Genomic DNA, 25045 nt, shown 5'->3' on the forward strand with positions numbered 1-25045 from the left:
GCCATTGCCAGCTGCCCAGTCTTGCTGGTCGATCATGACAGAGCCCAAGTGTGCTCTCCTCTGGTCCCTGGCCGTTCCCATGGGCTTCCCTCATCCGTCCTTGGTCTCTCTTCGCTGGCCCCTCTGGCCCTCAGCCCGACACGAACCCGGACTTGCATCCATAGTTGGATCAAGACCTCGAGAAAAGGCTGTCGACGACCCACTCCTCACATCTCCACTGCACCGTCATCCACGCTGCTTGGTTGTTTATAACAGCCACGTCTTATCTCTAAACATTGCCGATTCGCGACTTGAGGGGCCGTCTTTAAAGCTCCGTGTTGGCTCGACTTTGTCTGGGCCCTTGCTTGCCTCTTCCTTTGGCTCTGTGCTTGCAAGTGCTCTCAACTGGGGACCTTCATCCAGCCATATATACCCATTATACCACAGCACACCTTGCTCACACACTGCAAGCTGCAGGATAGTGAAGAAGCACACTTTCTGACCTTGTCCTGCCATCAGCAGTGACGACTTGTCGCCATCAGCACCAGGCCATCTGCTCGCTCCAACATTGGCTCTACGTCTCCAGTCAGTTCCTGATTTCTGTTATTAGTGTTCAAATTCTCTGCCTTTGGTTGTTTTGGACGAGAGCTCATTGCCACGACTTCGAGTGCGGTCTTGCTGCACTTTGAGATGTCTCAAACTCCGTGCGCCTCTCCTTGAATGCCCTCGTTTCCCTTTCCATCTCGCAGCACTTGCTTTTTCTGTCTCATGAATATTCACGACTAACCCAATGGCTCCCTGGGCCAAGGCAGCATTCGATCTCATAGGAGGCACCGATAACAACCCGAGAAACATCATGTCGACATACAACCCGTAAGCTATATCTTATCTCTTCACATATCTACTTTGCCCGAGCCAGAAACTGACACTGACTCTTTTCAACGGCGCAGTACCAGTCCTGGTAGCCAATCAGTGGAAGCGCCAGTGACTGGAGAGTATTTGGAGAATGGGCGCTATTATCCAAGTTACAAAAGGGGCCAGTACATGTTTCCCTGCGACGAGGTCAGTGTCCTTTGTCAGACTCATCTCGTCGCTGCGAGGGGCGTATCATGTCACTCTATCTTTACTGACTCAAGTGTCTCCATGCGTAGGAGGAGCGTGACAGGCTCGATGTCTTCCACAGAATGTATTTCGAGGCCCGAAAAGGTCACCTACACAGCGCACCACTAGCTCGAGATCGTCAAGTGAGGATATTGGATGCCGGAACTGGTACAGGAATCTGGGCCATCCAGATGGCAGAGTAGGTGTCCCCTGCTTCCTTCGTCACCTTGTGTTGGACCCTAATGCTGACCGACTCATCAGCACGTACCAGAATGCACTCCTCACCGGCACCGACCTGACCATGATGCAACCCAACCTGTCTGTCCGACCTCTTGTTCCTTGAATGACACCTTCGTTGACTAATTGAATTCCAACAGCATACCTGCGAATGCTCGCTTTTTGCAGTCAGACATGGAAGCGCCTTGGTCTCTGGGTGAGACCGGGTGGGATATGATCCATGTCAGAGCCATGATGGGCAGCATCGCCCGCTGGGACCAATTTTACCACGAAGTCACAAGGTAACACAAGAATGACTCTTTGATCTTCCGTAGAACATTGACTCCTAACACGAATCATGATAGACATCTACTACCGGGCGAGGGTCGGCTCGAGCACGTCGAGATCGACTGGACCCCGCGATGTGACGATGGAACTCTGGCGGAGAACGCAGCTGTCAGAACCTGGGCTCACGAGCTCATGGGCGTCATGGACGAAACCGGGCGCCCCATGAGGTTCGACCCACCTAGGCAGAGGCAGCTCATGGCTGAAGCGGGACTGGTCGACATCACCGAGGAGATCATCAAAGTGCCGTTCAATGGGTGGGAAGGGGACCTCGCTGATAGGCCAGCTGGTCGATTCTTCTTCCTCGGCCTCAAAAAGGGCATCGAGGCGCTCAGTCTGGCTCCCTTCTGCCGCTACAAGAGGATGTCACCGGAAGAGGTGAAGGCCGTCACCGACAAGGTGATCTCTGAAGTGAGCCTTCGCCGTAATCACGGCTACTGCAACTTGTAAGTTGGGACATGCGACTTCCTTACTTCTACCTGTTTGGGATACAGGATTAATGTTTCGCAGATACGTATGGACGGCTCGGCGGAGGTAGGGCATCTCGGGCCAAAGATTCTGGGCTTCTGTTATTATATCCGGCATCACCGACCAGCGATGCTTTGATGCGCTTCTGTCTTTCTACTTCACTGTATTCACGTCGAGCATTTATATCAGCGTTATAAAAGCGATGCTATGTGGAGTTTGCTCCTATTAGGGACATGACATCTTTGTCGAGAAGGGAAAAGAACAGCCGGGTGGGACGGACAAACCGCTGGTGGTGATGGTCCGTCCGTTGGCAGAGGGCATGGGAAACATGGGCCGGGTTGGATCACACCGCACTTCCACATCCAGGTTGCGGACGGGGGCGTTACGATACGATTTACATATTGCATGGCGTGCTCTCGGTCCCGGGTCAGGAGCCCGGTCTGCACCTCTTTTTTTCTTAGTTTGAGGCCTTGATAAGCGAGGCCTTGATTGACTCCCTTTCTGGACAGTGAGAAGATGTGTGTTGCTTTTCGCGGGGGTCCTTGCTTTCCAGCCTTTGGCGGTCTGAACAGCAGGGGAAATGGCAAGAGCAGAGGTGCCCAGCCAGCATTCTGCTATGCCATTCAGAAACTGAGACATACTTTCACGAATGTGGACTTGGGAAATGCAGGCAGTACTACGGACTGTACCGGTGGCCTCGATACATACATACATACATACAGACCATACATACATACATACATGCATCATGCATGTACATCGTTCAGGCCTCCCACGGCCTCCACAGATGACTGCAGACTGCAGCATCACAAAAGGGGTTGGAGGGGGCGGTCACCTGGATAATTTGGGGGCCATAGGTAGCATGGGTTGAGGGAGAGGGTATGAGGCGCGGGAAAGGAGGCCGGCCCTAGATAACACGTTTTAAACACTGCATTTGTAATGTATAACCCCCCCCCCCCCCCCCCCCCCCCCCCTCCCGAGCGCCGAGTTTATTGAATCTGACTCGCCAACTAGCTGCAACATCCTTGGCGCCGGCTCAGCGACAGAATTGTATTACATTCGGGCCGCGTGGGCGACAGCCCAGAAGCCTGCCTTACAGACTAGTAATCCCCTGTCAGGCTTGTTCAGATAGCCAGCCACAAGCTTCGAAGACTGTGTGATCAATGGCTACAGAAGATCCGGTCCTTGCGCTATCGGATACTGTCATCATCAGAACGCGGTTTAGGAGAGGGCGAGCCGTTCTTGAGAACCAGCTTGAAGTTGATAGGATAAGAAGACAGTTTCAACACCAAGAAAAGAAAAGCAAAAAAAGAATGTTTGAAGCTGGGTTCGAACGTCGCATCTATCCTCAACATGTATCGCCCAAAGGAACTCCTTTAGGGGTAAGCATTTGATGTCATTGTTCGTGAATCCCCCTGAACCAAGTAAATCCCCCTGAACCAAATAACCAGCTTGCTTCAATGTTGAGAGCGACCACCTCTAAACTTACTTATCATAGTACGTACTCCGAGAGAAGTACCAAAGCCATGCCAATCCGGGGGGGGGGGCGTGGAGTATGTCGTGCAATGGCGGGAACCACGATGCATCCTGAAAATGTCCGAAACGTATCGACCTTACACTCTTGGCAAGTGTGTCTCATGCGTGCAGGGCCGAGAATCGGGCTGCTAAGACTAATGTTCGTCCTATCCGCATCTCCGCCAGATGTGGTATCGAGACGGATCCTCCCAAAGATGAGCAGACCAAGGAGGCCAGGCCGTGCGTCTGCAATTCAGTCGGCTCTGCATGGCTACATGCTGCCGTGTCGGGGGCCAGGCCGCCCACATGTTGAGATGAATATGGGCCCGGGAAGAGATCGCCGTACTCGTGCGTCTTGGGTGAGACATTGAGTCTCGGAAGTACCGATCTCTTAGCCATGACCTTGGTGAGATCCCCTCTGCTCTCATGTCATGATGCGAAGAGTTCACAGTCGTCATAACTGCACTTTCCCCCCTTGCATTAGCAGTTACCTGCCTCTTGAGTTGAACTCAAGAGCCGATTTGCCAATGGGGCAAGCAACTCGGGCATTGTCGGAGGGGCCCTGCGATATTTCCTTCTTTCTTCCCTTGCATTGTTGAGAACGTGGTTCTGAGACATCTGGCAACCTAAGCGACGGAGGGTCAGGCGCAAGGTAAGCAAGGGAACCAACCAACATGCTGGCCGTCGATCACAACTGACAGATCCACGCATGCATATTCCACCGGCATCTGAGCTGAGAAATGAGAGCCCACCCGGATTGCTGGACAGGGCCTTGGCCACATGCGTGAAAGTGCTCAGAACACCATCTGGGGCGGGTAGAGAAAAGCAATGCGGGAGTGATCCTTCCAAACGGCCCATGACCCCTCCCTCTCAGCCCGTTATGTCCGCAAGTGCAGCATGGCGCGACCATCACGGAACCAATACGAACGCAGTATTTTCACCCTGGCATACAGGTACCTCTTTCTTTCTCAATCTTGGCATTGCACAGCAGTGTGTCCGAGTTGCATTTTGCCATGTGTATTTAAGAGCACGAAAACGACCGATTTGAGGTCGTGCAACCTATTGCCATGCCTGAGCCTACGATCCTCCACGAGGGCTTGCCGGTCTGAGACATAAATCCACCTGTTCGAACTGCTTTCTTGTTATCAAAATTTTACCAGCTCACAAACTCTTCTGTTTGTCCTATTCTCCATTCACTGCTTTCTCTATCTTCAAACATCAGTACCTCAAGAACACTATGGCGGCTGCAACAGCTACTGTGAATACACCTCCTTCCTCTTCTCACGGAGCCCCAATGGCAGAGAGGCCTCTCACAGCAGAGGAAGTCTTTGACAGCGTCGGCTCGGCCTATGAAGACGCCTTTGCCGGTCTCCCCGAGCAGGCCTCTTCTCTTCAATGGCTCATACGTGAGCTCTCCAGGAGTGGCCGCACCCGTGCCAACATCGTTGACGTCGGCTGCGGAACTGGCCGGCCGGCATGCAGTACGCTCGCCGCTGCCGGTCACGATGTCTTGGGCATCGACATATCTGCTGCCATGATCGAAGCAGCACGCGAGCGCGTCCCAGAAGCTCGCTTTGAGCAGGTCGACGTGCGTGACTGGCTCGATCGCACGTCGCCGCACTCACTCGACGCCGTTACGGTGTACTTCAGCCTTATTGCTGATGTCACTCAAGATGAGATTCGTTCATTTATCGCTGGCATCTACCGTGTGCTTAAGCCTGGCGGCTTGTTTGTTTTCTCCACAGTTCCGGTGGATGGAGAGAACATGCAACTCAAGTGGATGGGCAGGCCCGTGGTGGTCTCGAGCTTGCCACCCAAGACCGCCGTTCAGTGGATACGCAGAGTTGGATTCAAGGTTGAGCATGAGAAGGTGACCAAGTTCTTGCCCAAGGCTGCGGAGGCAGGCATTTGTAACGCTGAAGATGTCTGGGAGGAACCACATCTGTTTGTTTATGCTAGGAAGCCAGGAAGCGCATGAGATAACTCGGGTCTTTGAAAAGCAGAGTCGATTCATACATGTAGCTCATTTGACTTGATTATTATTTTCTCCCCGCGCACGCCATCAAATTTGGCCAGGCATTAAAGTCATTGCTTGATCTCCTGCTTGTGAAAAACGTCTATTCCAACAGTCAGTGAATATGTTAGTCAGCTTCAACCAGACCAAGAACGTACTCACCTGGGATTTCGGGCATCCAAGAAGCCCTTGATTTGCAGAAGAACTCTCCCTTGGGCGGTAACTTCTCTGGCTCATCCATAGTTCCCCACATGATGTACCGGAACTTGTCTGCTGCTTGTTCCTGGTGAGGTCAGCACGCGGTGAGGGCATGTAGCGCGAGGACCTGAAGCGTTGAACTTACACCATATTCGCAGATGAAGACGCCACAGTTGTCACAAAACTCCCTAATCACGCCGTTGTCTTGCTTGTAGAGCTTGGGTTTGCCTTGCTCGTATTTGAAACCGTCAAGCGGCACCTTTGTGGTAGTCCCAAAAGGCGTGCCAAAAGCCCGACGACAGCTTGAGCAATGACAGAGTGATGTTCGACCCGCGTCCGCATTCTCAAGTGAGACGCTGTAACGTAGCGCGTTGCAAGTGCACCTGCCGCGGACTTTCATTGCAGACATCGCAGCAGTGAAACGCTAGCCGGTCTTTCTAGGAAATGCTAGTAGAATGATAGGACCCTGTATGATCAAGGGGGAAAGGGTCTTCGACACAGCGGGGAAGCATCAATAGGGTTCTCATACGAGAGAGAAAGGTGCGGTGCCCTGCAAAGATGATACTTTGTTTCCAGTCGATTACAACCTTTTAGGACCCAGAAACCTTGTCCGAGTATGCTCTGCTGTGCATGGGGTGACGTGATCCCATCATGATTCCGCCTGTGCCATGATGTCATCGGTAATTTCACGTGTCACCGACTCCAATTCTCCTATACCTACACCTGCACCACATCACGAATCCCAGGGAGGCCACGGAAATCTATCACATTGCATGCCGAATATCTAATTCACTGCGCCGAGCATTCATGGTGTACTGCAAGGCTGGCTGTCGCGGCGGGGAGCGAAGGAGTAATTAGACGCGTCTAGGGAGGACGATTATGATGATAGCCTCAGTTCGCGTGAAAGTCGCCTGTCAAGGCGCGTGCTGGCTTAATGTATAGACACCATAATAGATGAAGAATCGAATAATTGACAAGAGAATATGATACGAAAATATCAAGTCCTAATACAGTCCCCACTTGACACCTTGCTTCTTGATGTTGCCATTGCATTTCATGTCTCCCTTTGCTCCCACCTTGCCGCTCCCGCCAAATCGCTTGATCGACTCGTTGATGATGTCGATGACGTCCTGGCCGCCGACATAGAACTCCACGTTGCCGTTGACCTCGGTCGCCTCGACGCCAAATTGGCAACTTCCATACTTGGCGATCTCGCGCTGCCGCTTGCCAACGACCTGCGTCGTCCACTCGGTGGTGCCGTCGCCCTCAATGTTCTTGATTATCTGGAGACAGTCGCTGACACTCGGGGAGGCGTCGCTCGACTGGTTCTCAAACGACGACTCACCACACTCGTCCTTGCCCGGGGGGATATCGCACGGGAAATTCGGGCTGGACCCCAGGCTCGACGTATCCCATGACTGGAACGCGCGCTCAGGGCTGCACACGGGCAGGCGGATGAACCCGGGCGTCGTGACGTCCACGTCGAGCAGGTCGTTGATGGTGCCTCGGTTGCCGACATCCGCGCCCCCGCCGCCGTTCTTCTTGCCGTTCTGGATGTACGTACGCACCGAGCCTTTGATCAGAATCTCCTTCGTGACGCCCCCAAAGTTGGTCCCGTCCAGGGAGTCGAGACCCGGTGGCGTAGAGAACATCCTGTCCAAGCAGCCGCCCTCGCCGCAGTCTTGAGCATTGCCTTCTACACGTACGAGGTAGTACATATTTCCTTCGAAGCAGTAGCCCGTGGCGTCCATCGTCTTGTCGTCGAGGTACTTCTTGAGGGGTTTGTCTACGTTGCATCCGAAGCCCGAGTCGACGACGAAAGCCCAGGCACTGGAGACCTTCCAGAGGGCGGGTATGGCGTACGCAAAGAAGGACTTTTGAATATTGGCTCGCAGAGTGGGCTCGTCTGCAGTGCCCGCTGCCTGCTGGCCGCTGCCGTCGTTGAGCTTACCGTCAGCTATCGCTTTTTCTATTCTGTCGAGTGCCTCTGGTGTGCCTCTGAATAGCTCTTCGAGGGCTTTGGCTGTAACATTGGCCCACCCGTTGACAACTTGACCCATAAAGTTGGAGAACGCTCTCTGATTCTCTGGTTTCCAGTCGCTCCCTTTCGGATCGGCCAACATGTCTTTGGCTATCGTTGTACTCTGCCCAATTATGGTCATGGTCGTGTCCTTGGCGTTGTCGAGGGTGGACCCGGCCGCTTTAGCAAAGTATGGTAGGCTCTTCAGGAAAGTATTGAAGAATGGCCCGGCAGCAGAGAGTGTACCAAGCGTGACGAGATCAATGACAAGCAGAAGCCATGTGTTGTCAGGCTCCGGTGGAATGGGGGCAAAATTATCTTCCAGGTTGTCAAGGGCCGTGGCGCTGAGGGCAACCGCATTGAATAATGTTTGATGATAAGCGGCGTGCATGTTGTGGATTGTGGTTAATGCGTTCCAGATGAGCTCGGCTGCAGGTCCCGACAGGGGCCCATTCGCACCCTGGGGACAGCCGATAGCTTGGCAGCCGCTTGGGAGCACGCTTCCGCACTCGGCCGAGCCTGTTTCGGCCTTCAGTGTCTGTAGCACGGAGCTGATGAAGGTTATGCCGGTGTTTCGGTCGGTGTCTTCGTAGATTCTCCTAACATCTCGCCACGCCTCGGCCGCTTTCAGTCCTTTCCAGCGTTCTTGAGCCGAATACTGATTCTTATGATTGACATACTCGTCATCACAGTTTAGATCAGTCCAGCCTCCATTTCGAGAATCATCGGACTTGGGGTTCTCTCCGTTCTGGGCACGCTCTTTGAAAACCGCCCAGCTTGATGCTGGATGGGGCACATCATGGTACTTTTGTAGGTCGGTGGCCCAATCGGTCGTGCCTCCCATGCCCCAGGCAGTGTATAGTGACGTTCGTGTCTTTTTGGTGCTGGCACTCATGTACGATACCCATTGATTGTCGTCGTAGACGAGGATATCGCTGTTGCTAGTTGGGTCCAGGAAGCTAGTTGTAACGCGGCCGACACGGCGCTTGTCATTCATAATCTCGGCAATCTCAGCGTCAGCAATATACCCAGCTGTGCCCGTGCAGACACCTTTGGTTGCTTGGGAGTTGAGTCTATCACCAATGAACTGGCAATTCGGTCCCCAGCATCCCGCCTCGGCCATTTTGAACGACCGCCCATAACTAGTGACGCCAACAATAACCTTAGACCCTGGGACACCAGCCTTAGTAATCATGGCCAATGACTGCTTAGTCTCGGTCAAGTTGACCTGGCTCCGAAGGCACTTTCCCGTGTCGCATGCCTCCTGCGAGTTGGCGTTGTCTGCATCCCATTGGCCGTGGAGATCATAGGTCATATAGACTATGTAATCAACCACTTTGCCGATCTCCTTGATCGGGTATTGCTTCAAATACCAGTATGACGAGGGAGCGGCAATAGAGACGGATTTCCCTGGTAGAAGGTTCTTCAAGATCACCAAGAAAGCCAAGTAGTTGGGCCCGTCGTCTTTGCTAGCTGGAGGGATGCCGGGCAGATCAGGAGCGCCGGGATATTCCCAGTCGATGTCGACACCGTCCAGATTATGCTTCTTGATGAAGTTGGCAATATTTGTAGCCATCTTCAGGCGGTTGGCTGGCGTCACGCCGTTTCGGAAGATGGCATAAGTCGCGGGAAATGTTGAGAAATCCCAACCACCGAAGGAGAGGACCTTTCTGGCATTTTTGATGAGCTTGAACTGTGAAAACTGATAGGAGGACAATTCGTCGCCCGTCTGAACTTCGTAGTCGGCTGTCAACGTTCCGAAAGCGAAGTGTATATGGGTATACGCCGAACTATCGATCTGAGAAGCATCTTGGTATAGGCAATCGCGTCCCATGCCGTAACCTTCGAAATATCCAACCCTGATCGAGCCACCTCCGTCGCCCTTGACCACGTCCATCCCACAATTGGAGATGCAGCCGTAGGTGCCCGGCTTGGCGGTTCCTGGGGCTCCTGTGTTGGTATCGATACAGAAGTCTCTCGTGATGCCACACTGACCCCATATATTGCAGCAAGCATTCAGAGGGCAAGGGTTGAGCTTGGCGATATCCGATCCGTCGGTCGGCGGCTTGCTACCGGGCTTCTGTGGACCACATACCGCGTTGGCGATTTCGGCCGGAAAGGGCGGTGTGCCCTTACTTAGGCACATGATGGTGTCGATAAATAACAACTGACAGCCGTTCCATCCCCAGGTCTTCTTATTGAAGTCCTCAAGCTTCTGTCTCGTGAGACTGAACTGGGCGGCTAGGTCATCGCAGTTGTCATTAGGCTTGACTTGGTACGAATGGCATGAGCCATCCGGGTTGGGGCTGGGACTGAAGTCTGGGAGGCTTCCGCTCGAGCAACAAACGTGCTGTTTCGGCTTCAAAGTCGAGCAGAAACTGGACGCAGAGTTGTACTTGGTGAAGTCGGCTGCCGAAATACCACACTTGGAGGCCAGCTTGGCGCAGCTGTCGCCTGACTCAACCTGGACGGTTTTACAGTCAGCACGGCTGTGCAGGCGGCTGAAAAATCTCGCAGCTACCGTTGAGTTGGTGGATCCATTGGCTTGCACCAACGGAGTGGTTAACTCAACCTCGCCAGCAAGTCGGTCGGATTCCGAAAATGACAAGCAAGACGCGTTGTTCCACCCTTTGATGGCGTCCTGGATTGCAGAGAAGGAGCCGTTACTAGTAGCCATAATACCAAAGACATGGCTGCTGTCATATCTCGGTCCACAAAGCTGCATCGCCAAGCTCGGTGTCGAGGTGTTGAAGCTCACAAGCCTGTTTTGAAAGGTCTTGAGAGCACTGCTGGCCAGGCCATGGTACAGCAGACCCTGGCCGATATAAAGACCGACAGTAGCTTGGCCAGATTGGGCAAACATGATGAAAGGTCTGTCCGTGGTGCCGTAGCCCTGCTCTAGGTATGTTCGCAGCTGCTTCATGAGGGAGCGAATGCCCGACGCTGCCAAACCAAACCCCTCGTTCCACCATCCCATCTCAAAGTCTACATTGACAGACCCTAACACTTCTGTCTGAGACTTCGTGGCAGGAAGTACCGAGAAGTCGGGACCAAATGACGAGCAAGCATGAATGCGGTGTGTGCTTTCCTCGTCGTCAACCGGATCATAGAGAGAAAAATCGTAAAACATTGACTGTTTACATTTCTTGATCTGTTTGAAATCTGGATGAACTGACCAGTTCCCTGTGCTGGGACCGGAAACGAAGCAGCGATTGGGGCAGACCTCAACATCGCGATAGGCTGGGCTGGATGCGAGTCTGAACCCAGATTGTGCCGAAGCTCCATCGGCAGAGAGGAACAGCCCAATGATGCCAAGGGCGAGCTTGGGCCACAATAGAACTAACATACTTGTTTGTCGGCCTTGGAGGAAACCTAGTGGCAAGTACTCGAGGGACAAACTCATACGAAGAGTTACTTGAGCTGGTCTCTCCTAGTATTGGCCCAAGACGAGGATGCTGCTTTATACGAAGTGGTTGAAATCAAAGATTGGTATTGTTTCTAATGTTTCGTTGAGCTTGCTCTTCTTTCCCCTTTCTCTTCACCCGTTCCAACGACTCTCTTGTTGCCGAATGTGTTCATGTCAATCTCTTTGAGATTTTGACATAAGCGCAATTTACAATTCGGCCCAACCAGAAAGAACAAGGATATTTGGTGTAACCCAAAGGCCGCTCAGGATTTTTCTATGTTGTATAAATCCTTGCGATAGCAGCGCGGAAACGAGATGCTGCGCCGCGTGAGACGCCGTCGTCGCCGAACGTATGACAGGCTTCTCTGCAGGCATGGATGATGCTGTTGGTGCGAACCCATGCAGGGGCAAGAATAGCCTGCAATAAGACTCTAATATCGCAATGAAGTGGTCCCCGGTGTAGCAGGTCGTAGTAGGAGTTGCGTCGCACCATTGAAACCCAACCAACACTTTGGGGCCGATCCGGTCCCCAGGAGATACTCATGGGCTGCCAATCTGGTGAGCTGACATGAAACCCTGACAGGAATGCCCGTAAGCCGCTAACAGGGCTCCCACCAATAGGACGAGAACCCGAGGCGCAGTGTTTCAAGCATAATTTAGCCTGTTGCTGAATGGTAAATGAATACGCCCTGCCACAAGCGACCAACAACTATGTGTGTGGTGGAGTAACCCCCAAGTTAGCGAGTTGCCTATAGGACACTCAAAGATCCAACTCGCGGACACAATCCCCTGCGCCAAGATTTAAGGTTGATTTGATTAATTATTCTGCCTAGATACTGCAGACGATGGATCACATCAGCAGGTAAAGTGCAGCCCCAAGTCCGGCGCCCACGCACGCGATGACCCCGACGAGCAAACGCTGGGCGCTATTCTTCTTGTTGTCGTCCTTGGGTGGACAGCCGACCGCGGCCGGTGGCGCCAAGCCGTCGCATATCTGCGCAGTCATAGATGCAGACATGCTCGAGGCCGCGGCAGAGTCTACCTTTACTCGACACGGATCCGGCTGGGTCTCAGAGCCTGCCACTACCGCACACGTCTCGCCACCGGGCCATTGTACGGTGTTGGGGACGCTCGCGGTGCCGGTGATGTCGAGAGCGACGTTTGTACTGCTTGAGCATTTGTCGTCGTTGCTAGCCGCGACGAGATCTACCTGCGGCGCTGCGTTTTTGGTGCTGAAGATCATGCTATTATCCGTGAGATTGGTGGCGATGCCGTTCCCCCGCTCGTCCTTGCAGCTGTACCAAACCAGGGTCCAGGTGAGCTGCCACTTGCCCTCTACATTGAACTTGGTGGAGCCAAGATAGAGAAAGTAAGGATCGTTGGTGGACATGTTGGCTTTGTCAACCTCCAAGGACTCGCCCACGACGGCGTTGCTCATATTGTCCCTGTCCCATATGGTGAATGTGATCCGCGGACTGAGCAGTACTCCCGGCTTGGCATTGCGAAAAGCGAAGACGAGAGGTAGGACCGGCGAGGGCGCGTACGTCTCGTTGCGCGGGAAAATCAAGTCCACTTCCACGGTGCCGAGAGGGTCGTTCGCAGCATCGGCGAGGGCGGCGAAGGCAGCAACGATTGTCACCACCCCGACGAAGAAGGCCCGAGTGACTCCGGTGGGAGCGTGCATGCTGACGCGGATAAAAGATTGAGATTATTTTCTGGTCTGGTGACAGCAGGTCGTATTGGCATGGATGTCAACGTTGTAAGTTCAATGCTGACGAAGGAACAAAAGAAATGACAGTCAGGGACAGGTGTTTGGGTTGGTAGGATTAATATAAAGAAGAAAAGGGATCCGTTTGGGCGGCACACCTGCATTTGAACTTTGCCGCAGCGTTTCATCCGTGTGCGCTGACTGGCCGCGTTAGCCGTGATTGTGTTGGGTCCCGAAATGGACAAATTGGATGGAAGACCTCACTTGGGTAAACCTCTCCACATAATTAATCATCCCTACCAGCTGTATCACTCGAGATCTTGGCCATCGCAAGCCTTTGTCCCAATGGTTATACGCGCAGAACCGAAATGAGCATATGCACTTAGCAATAGACAATGTCGTATTCTCCACTGATGTCGCCGGGTGCATCTTAAAGTCAGTTGAGAGGAGTATTCGGTGATCTCCAGGTCCCTGGCATCGCATGACCTTGTTGACACATTCTCGACTTCATCGCCAGGCTGTTTGAATTGGTTATAAGACGTACGAGCTTTGGACTATTCCAGTGCATTTAGTCCAGGCTTCTTTCACTCAAGCTTTTTCCAACGTCTTTCTCTGGATGCAGTAGACATGTCACCAAAGATGATGTACCTCGTGGTTGCCGGGCTCGTTCCCAGCATAGTCTTTGCTAAAGCCGTGGACCTCACGCCCCGCGCCATTGTTTGCGACTTTTCCACGGAGCCTGTCAGCGGCGACACGTGCGAAAGCTTTGCGAGTAGCTGGGGCCTGTCTGTCGATGATCTAAAGAAATTGAACCCCGGTGTGCAGTGCCCTGGGTTGGACGGCTCCAGGTCGTATTGCGTGATCGGCACCGTCAACTCGGACCCCGAACCAACTACGACTACGCGACCTCCCATCACCACCTCCAAGCCATCCACAACTGCGCCTCCCACAACGTCAACAACGAGCCCAGCCGCGCCGAGCAACTCTCCCACTATGCCTGGAGTCGCAGCCAACTGCGATAAGTTCTACAAAGTGTCATCTGGAGACCAGTGTGACATCATTTCTTCCAAGTTCGGCATCAGCACAGCCCAACTCAAGAACTGGAACAGCGAGATTAACACGGGTTCGTGAAACTTTCGACATCTTGTTAGTCAGGTATCAAGTCTTGTTTTGAAGCTGACATTTCCACAAACAGACTGCACAAACCTTTGGCTTGGATACTACATATGTGTACACGTATCGGGCGCGGCCACGACCACGGCTGGCTCGTCCCAACCAACACAGCCGCCCTCGTCAGGCCCTACACCCCAGATGCCCGGTACTATTTCTAGTTGCAAAACATACTACCTGGTCAAGTCTGGTGATACGTGCTGGGCCATCTATACAAACGCCGGCATTACATTCAGCCAATTCCTCTCTTGGAACACGGGCGTCAATTCAGAATGCACGAATTTGTACTTGGGCTATTATGTATGTATCAAAGCCTAAGGGGTGCCGAGGGAACCTGGAGACGAAGGAAATAAAATAGTTATATCACCCGTCCTGCGATATCGTTAAATTGGAAGGTTCTAGCTCGTCTTTCCCGGCTGCTACAATGAGAGTCGCCGGATGAGGGCAGATAATATCTGTATATCTAGTGTATCTACCGATTTCTAGCTGGTGGAGTGTCAAGGTGAGGAATTGCCTTCGACTGAAGCCGAGAAAACTTTTAACAAGGACACAATAGACGCTATCAGCACCTCTGTCTTCTGACACTTCTTTAGATGACATGTAACCTCTGAGAAGTTGCCAAATTCCAGCATTGTTCTTCTCGTCCCCACAACTCTGTAACTTAGCAACCCAATTTCTTAGAAGAACATGTTAAGATAGTGTAGAATTAATAAATGAATAAAGTAATGATTATGATATCGGAGAAATGGAAGTTGGTAGATGCATTCTCTGAACAATTGACATCCAAACTATCTTGGGGTCGAACAAGATTCAATGGGATTGGCTCTTCATATTAGCTGTGCTGAATGGACGCCCTGGACAACAGAGCTGTGAGATGCGATCTCATCACTGACCCTTAGGCTAAGGCACAGCTGTTTGGAGAGACTCTCCCCGCGACATCAGTCGATGCTGAGTTATCATTGGGGCCTCGAATATTGATTTGCATGCTCGAAGGCGTGCCCCAGTTGCCGTAGACCGACCGCAAAGGATAGTAGAATCCAGCTTCCATCTGCACGCTGGCACACTTTTCCGCGTTGTCCCTACCAAACCAGTAGCTGTCGAAAGAAGCGGCCCCTCTCGGGGTTGCGCCGTTGGACGCGTCACCACATGGGAACGCTGAGTCGGATCCGATGTACAACTCGTTTCGGTTGTCCGCAGATGTACAGAACTGATAGGTACCGGAAACGTTCGGGACGAAGTAGCCAGTGAAGAGGATGGTGAAGTTGTTGGCATTGAAAGTCATTCCTCCATACGATTTCGTCAAACCGGGATGATACTGGAAGTTTTGCCCACTAGGCTGCAGAACGACATCGGGTCCAGACTGGTCATTGTTCTCTCCACCCGGTACTGCCAGGTTGTCGGTACTGCCCTGAGCCAGCGACGGCTGGCCCAGGTAATAGTCCGGGCCGACGCCGCTTGTTCCGTCGCTGACACCGTAGCCCTCAGTGTTCGAGACCGAGTTGGCATAGAGGTCCAGAGACAAACCACTTGTACCGCAAGTACCCGGTGGGAAGTAGCATGCGTTCGTCGGCGGTGTCGGGGTGGGACTTGGGACAGGGGTGATAACCGTAGTCGTGCACGGGGCCGTACAGTCTGAAGCTGGTGGAATAGTTGTTGGCACACAAGCCGCTGTCCCAGAACACGTGCTTGTCGACGTGATGACAGTATTGGGTGGAGGCGAGGTAGGCGTGATGACAGTCGTGGTACAGGGATGCACACAGTCGGAAGCTGGCGGAATTGTTGTTGCAACACAGGGCCCTGTACCGGAACAAGTACTTGTTGACGTGATAATAGTATCAGGAGGAGGCGAAGTAGGGGTGATGACTGTTGTGGTACACGGAGGGATGCAGTCGGAGGCGGGCGGGATGGTTGTTGCGACGCAAGGCTCCGTACCCGAACATGTACTGACTGACGTGACGACAGTGTCAGGAGGTGGCGTAGATGAAGACACCGTAGTGACAACTGTCGTCGTGCACAGGTGAGTGCAATCAGGTGCCGGTGGGATGGTCGTTGCAACGCATGGCTCATTGTCAGTGCAGACATGCGTTGAAGTGATGACAGTGTCGGGGGGCGGCGACACTGAACTTGGGGGTCCATGGACGGTAGTGATTACGGTTGTGGTGCATGGGCGGACACAATCTGGTGGCGGAAAGATGGTGGTAGGGAGACAACGTTCTGTGCCAGTACAGGTCTGTGTCGTGGTAGTGATCTGATCTGGTGGAGATGTAGGGCTAGGTCCGGGTACAGTCGTGATCACAGTAGTAGTACATGGGTGGACGCAGTTCGGAGCCGGTGGGATCGTGGTGGGCACACAACGCTCCGTCCCAGTACAAGTCTGCGTTATAGTTGTGGCTGTGTCTGGAGGTCCCGATGGCACGCAGGCTTCAGGAGTATACCTATAGATGATTGGTCAGTAAGGCTGGTTTTGAAGTACACGGAGGAGGTTATAGCTGTGGACTTGCCAGCTCATTGTGCTGGTTGCTGTCGAAGTTACTCCATTCTGAACGTATTGGATCTCCTGTACGCCAACCATCATCACTCCATCAACAGGACAGACGCAGTCTCCTGCATCAGAGCCAACGGCATATGCAGAGGCCACTGCAAGTGCCTTGAGAAAGGTAGGAGAGCGCATTGTTGTACGCGAAGAAGGCCAGGGGATTAGCAAAACAAAACTCGTCTGATAGCTTCAGGTCCATTAATAAGATGGACGACAAAGATTGAAGAGCGGAAAATCATCAGGACTTATACACAACGCATTTTAAGGAGCTTTTTGAACTATCATATTGACTCAGAGCCTGAATCGCAGGTCTTTTTGGTTGGAGATCCACGGAGGACCTGTTTTGACCCACCAAAAGTGTCTAGCACAGAGGTTATCTGAAGACAAGATCAAAAGGCTTGACTCAAGTTACACTCGGAATGTTGTCAGAACAGCCGAAAACTTGGAAAATAAAACAAGCCAGCTACAGTTGGACTGTCCTTCGTATTCTCTGAGATCGAACTTCTTCTGTCATCGTAGCTTTTCGTTGACTCAGAATAGGCGACACTCTGCGGAGCTGTGAGTGATTTTCATTCTTCTTGAGATGTCTAGCCGAAGTCTCAACCCCATGATGCTGAATTGAGTTCGTCCCCAGCCTCTTCAGGTCAGTGTCTGAGGTCAGAAATTCTGAGCTATGCCAGGAACAGCAAATTTTGTGGTGCTGTTGGACAACGCTCCATGACTTGTCCTGTTGATCCCTACCCACCTGAGGCAATACACCCGGAACAGCCGAATGCCTTCCTTTTTTTCATCTCTGTCGTATGGGCGCTAAGAATACAGTGGGTAGGTGTCGTTGTCTTGGAATCAGCCTACCAGTCGATTTGGGAATAAGATCTGAGTCTGCGTGCTTGCCCCAGCATGTTCGAATCATGGACATCAACATCCTCAACTAGTGAGTACGGTGTACTGAAAATGAGGGACCAAGACATTAATAGAATGGTATATGGTAATTATCTGCAAATAGTCTACAATTCCTGAATTCAAAGACTCGCGGTCCAGCCCAAAGAAGCCGATTTAAATACTACAGTCGACGGGTATACTTCGCCTGCTTCTTTCTATCCTCCGAGACGATCTCCTAATGCGGTGCTGCATACTCCAAGGAGGGGCCTAGTCATCGTATTGCAGCTCTGGGCCGTATTTTCTACGCCTGGCTCGTGATATTCTCGTGATATTCTCGTGCTATCGATAACCCACCTTTCCAGCCCTGTACTCCACCTCAAAACTCTTTGGCTACATTTATGACGCGGAATAATTAGAGCATACCGCTGACTTCCAAAAACGGGAGATCGATTAACCACTCAGGAGGGAAGGGCACAGGAACCATGTCTTACAAGAAAGCACCAAACTCCTTAGTGTGTTCCGTCAAAGCTGAAAGATCGGACGCTTGCGTTTGCCTAGAACGCCATCCCCCGAGGCGGCTAGGGGGGGTCGTCGATCAACCCAGCTAGTCACAATTGGATTAGGGGCTGGCATGTTCCGAGAGCTGATTTTATCCAGATCTAGCTATGTAGCTATCTCTACGATGAGTTACACAGTGCTTCATGTGCAGTTTGATTCGACCCGAGCTACTTGCACGAGATCCTTCTTCTCATCGTTGCATTAGTCTCTGCTGCCGTCCCATCCGATGTTTACTTTCGTCTTGATTAGAAGTATGGGCCACCCTACATGAAGCAATGGTTCTGATGCTATATGTTTCGAGATCTACATATTAATGACCCAGTTTGAGCTGATTTTGATTCATGCCAGAGCGCCGTAATACCCCCCCTTGAGGGCATCATCGACGAACTTGCCCCGCACATGCTCCACGCTTGAGCCGTTGAAGCCGGTAGACTGGAAGACTGCTATCCAGCAACGCCCTCTCAAACATGTTCCACAGGCGGAAAGTCAAATCTCACTCAAGAGACTCAAATCAGACGCTGAATGCGAGTTGATGTAGCCACCATTCGCTGTACATGATTCAGTGTTGATGCTGTGATGCGTATATTCAGCTGCCCCTATCTCGATTTGCGTCTGGTGTCGGCTTGTTTGTGGATTCTTGTGAGACAACTTCAAATTCATGTCGGCGCTCTCACAAAATTAAGTCGTGACAAGATCCTTGTGGATGTTAAGGTTAACAGAATGTGAGACTTATCAAGGAATCCTAAAAGAGGATGAAGTCAGTCAACAGAAACACTCCACACCGACTGACATAGCACATCGTTAAGACTGATTGCCGTAAGCATTCATAAGTCGGAGACTGCCAGCTCACTGTAGGGTTCTTGACATTTTACACATCACACCTCTGCACTCTATCATCTCCCAATTTCTCTCCAGAACAGGTCGTACACCATGAAGACCTTCTTCATTGCAACTGTTCTCCCTGCTTTTGTGCTCGGGCTCGGGCTCAGAGAGGTTGATGCCGTCAACCCTGACTGCACCACCACCGTCACTTTCCCTCCACTGGTCATCTCAACACCGCCGAGCGGTCCTCCAGTCCGGACATACACCATTACCTGGAGCGAGCCGCCACAAGCGTGCGTCGTCATTGAGGCATGTCCTGATCCGCACGCCCAAACCAAGCCGGCGACTGGGCTTCCAACAGACTTGGCTACCGCCACTGTTGTGTGCCAGGGGCCGGCGGGAACGTCGACATTGTCCAAGCCCATCACCATACCCACTGGGGCTCCAGGGGGCTCTGGAGGTCCAAGTCCTGGCGGCAACCCCGCGAATCCTCAGTCTCCGGCGAACCCCGGCGCTCCTGGTGCCCCCGCGGCTCCTGGTCCCAAGCCAACACAGAATAGTGCAGCGCCAAACGGCGGTGACTCCACCTCTCCGGCAGTTGTTCCCGGGAGCTCGACCACTCCGGCCACTGTGGTGACTGCAGGTACTAGTCCATTGCGCGCAACGTACCTTGGTAGTAGCATAGCAGTTGTTCTTGTTCTCGGAAACTTTTTCCTATGATCACTTCGTGGTCATATATAGAGAAACCAGGAAGAGTATTAGGAAAGGAGATGGATGAGAGGGAAAGATGTGTTGAAGCTGTAGGCGCTAGAAGAACCTAAGATGTCAAAACAACCAAACTCACAGAGACAGGAGGAAGATGATAGATCAATAATTAATTTGTAATGGTCTCGCGTAAATCTGCATCCTGATATGTGCATAAGTGAGATATGCATTTCACTAGGTGTGCTTGGCAAGTGGTAGCAAGTGGTCATTAGCCGCATGCAAGGGCGGTTTCCTCGGGTCCATCAATGGGTCTTGCTGATCGCGTTGGGCCCCTATCACCTATTCGGCCGAGTATAGACCTCACTTGTGGGGGTTTGTATCCTCTTTCAGCCCCTTCAATTATGATGTGTCGAGAATTCACTCAACTTGGCAGTATGAAATATGAGGATTCTGAGGATTGATAGAGTGGGTCTTCCTGACAACCGATTAGGGATGAGGCGATTCCACTATTGGTAGTCTCGGGCTATATCCGGCTGTCAGAAGGGTTCAAGGCAAAGCCGCATATTTCTTGGCTTGGAAATGTCAGCTTGATGAACTAACTCCACCCAAATTCCTGAGGCCTGACATTTGCCCAGGCAAGTGATGGTCACATTAGTTAGCAGGCTGTCAACGGAAGTACTTGGTGAGGTATCCATCAAACCTATCGATTTTGGGTAGTGGAATAACCTTAAGACTAAAGATGCGCATTCTTAGCATCCGGTTAACTCCTGAGAACTTCCGCCAACTATAGTGAGCACAAGTAGTATCCCTGACCTACATACGCAGAGAGATTCGGCCGATAGTTCAGACATGCGAAGTGGAACAAATTCCTTGCGAATGTATATATCCATGTAGTGGCTAGAGTGATGGGGATGCTGTTCTAAAGTAGACAATCCGTCGCGGATCTCGTCTTCTTCGGCGGACCAGCAATACTTTTAAGTCGGGATCTTGGACCTCTTCCAAGGTTGGTGCTCTTCATCCGAGTAGTGACCCTCCCCTTTTCAAGAGGGTACCACAAGGAGCCTCGAAGAGTGCGCTCGCTTCACCTTGACTTCTGCCGCTGGCTTGGTAGACCATGCTTTATTGCCCCTGAGGCTTTACTTGCTGGAAGTAGTCCGACCGCCCATGCGGAACCTTCAGAGGTCGATCGGGTAGTAATCATAGTGATAATTTCAAAGACTTGTATTCAATGGTGCCCTTGATCTCTGCGTAACTTTTATATATTTGAGGAACATGCTTTTCTGCGAAACGTTCGCCAATGTGCATCACATACGCTGCAACTCAGACTTGTAAATCCAATCCCAAATTACATGACCGCAACTTTGCTTTCCCTGCTCATGAGCGGCAGACAGGTCTTCTTTCCCACCAAGATAGGCATGCGGTTTTCCCTCTTGCGGACACACTCCGTGGAGATACGCCCTTTACCGGATGGCTGCATCGCGAGCCACTGCATTAGTTCATCGGTTCTCTCTTTGTATCATCGTGGTACAGGAACGGATGACAGCTCCTGCTCGTGCCATAACCTGCCACTCCTGTCCCATGGCGTTACTATTTCCATATCTGTATATATCTATGCAAGCTGTATTTCGATATTTGTGTATCGGGAAGGTTTCCCACATTGTCTAAATAGATATCTATCATGTTGTGCCTTCTCAGCTCCATTTCTGACTAATGGCCTAAACGATTAACACCCAACCGAACTACTTCTTTGAAGGGTTCATTTACATATTAAGTCAGACTGGCGTGGCTGGAGCTTACTTCCTGTCATAGATCATCAGCTGATGGCTTGAATGATGGGCAAAACAGTGGTGTGCCCCAGGGCTGACTCTGGACGAACCGTTATGGTGCCTGCGGTTCTGACGTCAACGACCTGTTAGAACCTCCACCACCGCTTTGAACGATTAAACAGGGCTAACAAAAGCTGCCCTACCTGCACGACCAAGTTTGCGGCAATTATACAGGACTGGCATAAAAAAGCACCAGTCTTAATTAATGCACATGAACCGTCTGAGTGGAAGATTCATCACTCGCGAGGAGCCAGAAGAATGTTCGGAGTTGAGGTACCCATGGCGCAGGTCCAAATGAGTCGGCCATCTATGATGGCACTTTCCAGTGTAGATGTCATCATAAAATGGACCCATCGTCATCCAAGTGTCACTGAAGGCCGTAGCTTCCACAAAGCTTAACAAACCGCTGGCCTCACACTCATGAATCTTTAGTAGGTAGTTAATGTCCTGCTTCGTATGCTCTGCATTCAACTCCACAACCCAATATTATTCCTAGACCTACGCATTTCAGAGTCGAGATCAGTGTTTCTGCTATCAGACCGCGATTAAGGAACCGCTTCCAAAGAATTACCACCACACAATGTCTGGATCACGGTATACTGCACCAGCTATCGCAGCAGCTACCGTCCTCGGTGGCACCATCTACTTTCGTGGTCGGTCGCGGCCCGTAGCCAATGTAGACCCGGCGCAACAGGTAGCCGACAAGAGACCGGCTGAGTCTGGACAGCCAAAGCAATCCGGACCAGGCCTCTCCGGGGCCTTGCAGGCCGCGGCCGGATCAGGAGGAGCTTCTTCTCGGACAGGCGGTCCGCAAGCGGATCCCAAGGACACGAGAGTAGCCAGCAGTCATGACTCCACACCGACCAAGCGAGGGCCATCCGGAGAACAACATCACCATGATGCGAAGCAGCCGGGAACCGAGTCTGGTGGAGCTTAGCACCGACAATATCACAAAGCCAAGCATGGATAAGGTGCACAAGTGGAGATGACGAAGATCTGCATGTATTGGCGTTCCATCACGATGACAGGGTCTGATGAACGAGGCTGGAAAGGACGAAAACGAAACTTAGGAAGGGTCAATGGGGCTGAAAGTAGTCATTAGCAATCGCAGAGACTCCTCAGGACAGCAGTCCTGTATTATTGCTATCCAAGTAACACTATCCTATCCCTTAAGATTCTTCTCCTTGTCGATCTGAGCTTGATCAACGACTATAATGACCTTGCCTTTCACTTTTCCGCCTTGGACCTCATATATGAGATCGTGAATCCTGTTCAAACCGCGAAAGACCTTCTTCGTCGTTCTGATCCCATGCTCGGCTACAAAGTCTACCATTCTTTGGCTCTCTGCTGGGGAGGCGAGCACAGAGCCCCTGACGCGGATATCTCGAAAGATAAGCTCCTGAAAGGGAATCTTGACTTCTGCTGGCTGCGCGATCTGCACCAACAAGCCATGCATTTTGGTCACAGCACAGCCGAGAGCCGCTGCTGTATCAGCCTCGGACAGCACCAGGGTTGCATCCGCTCCTCGCCCATCTGTCGCCTCTTGCACTTCCTTGACTGCCGCCTCTTTGCCCTTGCGTGCATCGACGACCAGGTCGGCTCCGCACTCGTGGCTTACTGCGAGGCCTTCGTCCCTCGCGTCGATACCAACAACACGCAAGCCCTTCTTCTTGGCAAACGCGATCCCCAGATGACCCAGCCCACCGCCCGATCCCACAATCGCCAGCGTCTCGCCCGCGCGGAGCCCGGCCTGCTCCACGCCGCGCCAGACTGTCCGCCCCGCGCACGCGAGCGGCGCCGCGTCGAGCATCGAGACCGCGGCCGGGAGCGGCGTCGTGTGCCGCGCGTCGGCGACGACGTACTGGGCCATGCACCCGTCGATGTGCACGCCCACGTGGCCCCGCGTCAGGTGCGTGCAGTACTGCCTCCACGACTCCTCCGGCCCCGCGCAGTCGTCGCACTCGCCGCAGGGGCTGCGCGGCAGGCCGACCATGACGCGGTCACCCACGCCGATGTGCCCCGCGGCGGCGGCGGGCCCCGAGGCAACCACGGTGCCGCTGCCCTCGTGCGAGGCGGTGCAGGGCAGGGCGGTGCCGAAGACGCCGTTGCGCACCATGCTGTCTGTGTGGCAGTAGGAGGCGACGGCGACCTTGACCAGCAGCTCGTGCGGGGCGAGGGACTCTGGGCGCGGGACGGGGACCGTGTTGATTTGGTAGGGCTGCTTGTACTCTACTACCTGCACCGCCTGCATCTGGTCGGGGATGTCGTTTGCTGGTGACATTTTTGGAGAATCAGTCTAGGGGCGGCGGTCCAAGTTTCAAGGGGTTTCTTTGTTCATATCTTCTGTGAGAAAGGCCAATCCGGTTTTGTGTTGTAGAAACCGTTCAGCTGATGGGTCCGTTCTGAGATATGAATAGGGGATTCAAAGAATGCAGGCTTTCTTTGATGGATGAAGATGGGAGGGGGACTATTTCGGCATCTTCACGCCGATGACGATTGGACTAAGCGGGTGGCATCAGGTGACATCACAACGACTTTCCAAACGGTCTCAAACCTCACTCGATTAACAGCAACCTTTTACAAAGCAAGCAGTCACGAGAAACTCGTATTTTTTCATGATACCTGGCCTTAAAGGAAGAAAGATGTGACATCCCCAGAGTAGGTTGTTAGTTGATCAACACTGATGATCATGATCTGAAAGGCCGCACCTTTGTCTACACTGTTGCACGCGGGTGATGTGAAACGGCTTTGAGTTGACGGAGAAAGCAATTTGCTTGGTTGATCTGTGCTTACCGGTGCTGTCGTTGGTTTCAAAAATGATGTTCCTTTCAACACCGGACCGCGAAAAGCTCCCTTTCAAGATACGGTAGTGGTACAAGCTTTAGGTGATGAATCCAATACAAGTGAAGTATCTCCATAATCAACTCGTTAAAGGTGCAATATCAATCTATATAAACAAGAGATATGAACGGTTTGGGAGACCGTGAGGAATATGTGAGCAAGCTTGCTTACTGGCCTTCCAGACCCAAACCATTCTCTCTCCTTGGTAAATCGAGACAAAAGTACGATACCAAACCTTCACCAAATCTAGCAAGTCTCTGATTATTACACAGTCCAATATGCACCACGTCCTCAACCTAATCCTCGTTGCCACCGCTGCAACAGCCCTAGTGCTACCCGAGGGCTCAAAGATCAGTGCACCGATCTTGAAGATCATCGACGATATGGCACAGCCAGCCCCAGCGCCACCAGTCCCTGCCCCTGCTACACCAGCCATTTGCTTCTGGTCGCTGTATTGCGACGATGCTTGCAAAGACAGCAGTACCTTTTGCAAGAGCGACGGCACTATTGACAGCAAGGATAAGAAGTGCCGCGATAGCTGCAGTTGCTTTCACGCTTGCGGTTAATATATCACCACCTCGGTAACCCTATGGTGGGTTTATGCACGAATGAATAGCGTGTAAGAAGAAGAACTAGTCGAAGGCTGTATTCTTCGAAGGAGGCTACATTTGCCTTACGGATTCGCTTTTCAGTTACATCATGTCGGGATGGCTTTTCACCGCCATGCTTGCCTTCTAC

General features: G+C 52.2%; 11 protein-coding genes across 11 annotated transcripts; 6 read left to right on the forward strand and 5 right to left on the reverse strand.

Moving 5' to 3' along the window:
• Positions 1–769: 769 nt before the first annotated feature.
• Positions 770–2091, forward strand: E0L32_010160 (uncharacterized protein; the record flags this gene model as incomplete). The annotated part of the gene is made up of 6 exons (XM_031132747.1): positions 770–852; positions 930–1041; positions 1131–1279; positions 1342–1398; positions 1458–1598; positions 1662–2091. 6 exons carry the CDS (start codon positions 770–772, stop codon positions 2089–2091), a joined length of 972 nt encoding a protein of 323 aa, XP_030989804.1.
• A 2770-nt stretch (positions 2092–4861) lies between these two features.
• On the forward strand, positions 4862–5602 carry E0L32_010161 (uncharacterized protein; the record flags this gene model as incomplete). The annotated part of the gene is made up of 1 exon (XM_031132748.1): positions 4862–5602. The coding sequence occupies one exon, from the start codon at positions 4862–4864 to the stop codon at positions 5600–5602; it is 741 nt and encodes a 246-aa protein (XP_030989805.1).
• A 107-nt stretch (positions 5603–5709) lies between these two features.
• On the reverse strand, positions 5710–6245 carry E0L32_010162 (uncharacterized protein; the record flags this gene model as incomplete). The annotated part of the gene is made up of 3 exons (XM_031132749.1): positions 5710–5741; positions 5801–5921; positions 5982–6245. 3 exons carry the CDS (start codon positions 6243–6245, stop codon positions 5710–5712), a joined length of 417 nt encoding a protein of 138 aa, XP_030989806.1.
• Positions 6246–6840: 595 nt separating this feature from the next.
• E0L32_010163 (uncharacterized protein) lies at positions 6841–11202 on the reverse strand (the record flags this gene model as incomplete). The annotated part of the gene is made up of 1 exon (XM_031132750.1): positions 6841–11202. One exon carries the CDS (start codon positions 11200–11202, stop codon positions 6841–6843), a length of 4362 nt encoding a protein of 1453 aa, XP_030989807.1.
• Positions 11203–12112: 910 nt separating this feature from the next.
• Positions 12113–12946, reverse strand: E0L32_010164 (uncharacterized protein; the record flags this gene model as incomplete). Its single annotated transcript, XM_031132752.1, has 1 exon — positions 12113–12946. One exon carries the CDS (start codon positions 12944–12946, stop codon positions 12113–12115), a length of 834 nt encoding a protein of 277 aa, XP_030989808.1.
• A 651-nt stretch (positions 12947–13597) lies between these two features.
• E0L32_010165 (uncharacterized protein) lies at positions 13598–14101 on the forward strand (the record flags this gene model as incomplete). The annotated part of the gene is made up of 1 exon (XM_031132753.1): positions 13598–14101. One exon carries the CDS (start codon positions 13598–13600, stop codon positions 14099–14101), a length of 504 nt encoding a protein of 167 aa, XP_030989809.1.
• A 934-nt stretch (positions 14102–15035) lies between these two features.
• On the reverse strand, positions 15036–16811 carry E0L32_010166 (uncharacterized protein; the record flags this gene model as incomplete). The annotated part of the gene is made up of 2 exons (XM_031132754.1): positions 15036–16514; positions 16674–16811. 2 exons carry the CDS (start codon positions 16809–16811, stop codon positions 15036–15038), a joined length of 1617 nt encoding a protein of 538 aa, XP_030989810.1.
• A 2232-nt stretch (positions 16812–19043) lies between these two features.
• On the forward strand, positions 19044–19655 carry E0L32_010167 (uncharacterized protein; the record flags this gene model as incomplete). Its single annotated transcript, XM_031132755.1, has 1 exon — positions 19044–19655. The coding sequence occupies one exon, from the start codon at positions 19044–19046 to the stop codon at positions 19653–19655; it is 612 nt and encodes a 203-aa protein (XP_030989811.1).
• A 2391-nt stretch (positions 19656–22046) lies between these two features.
• E0L32_010168 (uncharacterized protein) lies at positions 22047–22403 on the forward strand (the record flags this gene model as incomplete). The annotated part of the gene is made up of 1 exon (XM_031132756.1): positions 22047–22403. One exon carries the CDS (start codon positions 22047–22049, stop codon positions 22401–22403), a length of 357 nt encoding a protein of 118 aa, XP_030989812.1.
• Positions 22404–22628: 225 nt separating this feature from the next.
• E0L32_010169 (uncharacterized protein) lies at positions 22629–23747 on the reverse strand (the record flags this gene model as incomplete). Its single annotated transcript, XM_031132757.1, has 1 exon — positions 22629–23747. One exon carries the CDS (start codon positions 23745–23747, stop codon positions 22629–22631), a length of 1119 nt encoding a protein of 372 aa, XP_030989813.1.
• Positions 23748–24585: 838 nt separating this feature from the next.
• Positions 24586–24873, forward strand: E0L32_010170 (uncharacterized protein; the record flags this gene model as incomplete). The annotated part of the gene is made up of 1 exon (XM_031132758.1): positions 24586–24873. One exon carries the CDS (start codon positions 24586–24588, stop codon positions 24871–24873), a length of 288 nt encoding a protein of 95 aa, XP_030989814.1.
• Positions 24874–25045: the final 172 nt, after the last annotated feature.

Source organism: Thyridium curvatum (assembly GCF_004353045.1).
Source record: "Thyridium curvatum strain D216 chromosome Unknown NODE_80_length_188492_cov_79.389520, whole genome shotgun sequence".
NCBI lineage: Eukaryota > Fungi > Ascomycota > Sordariomycetes > Thyridiales > Thyridiaceae > Thyridium > Thyridium curvatum.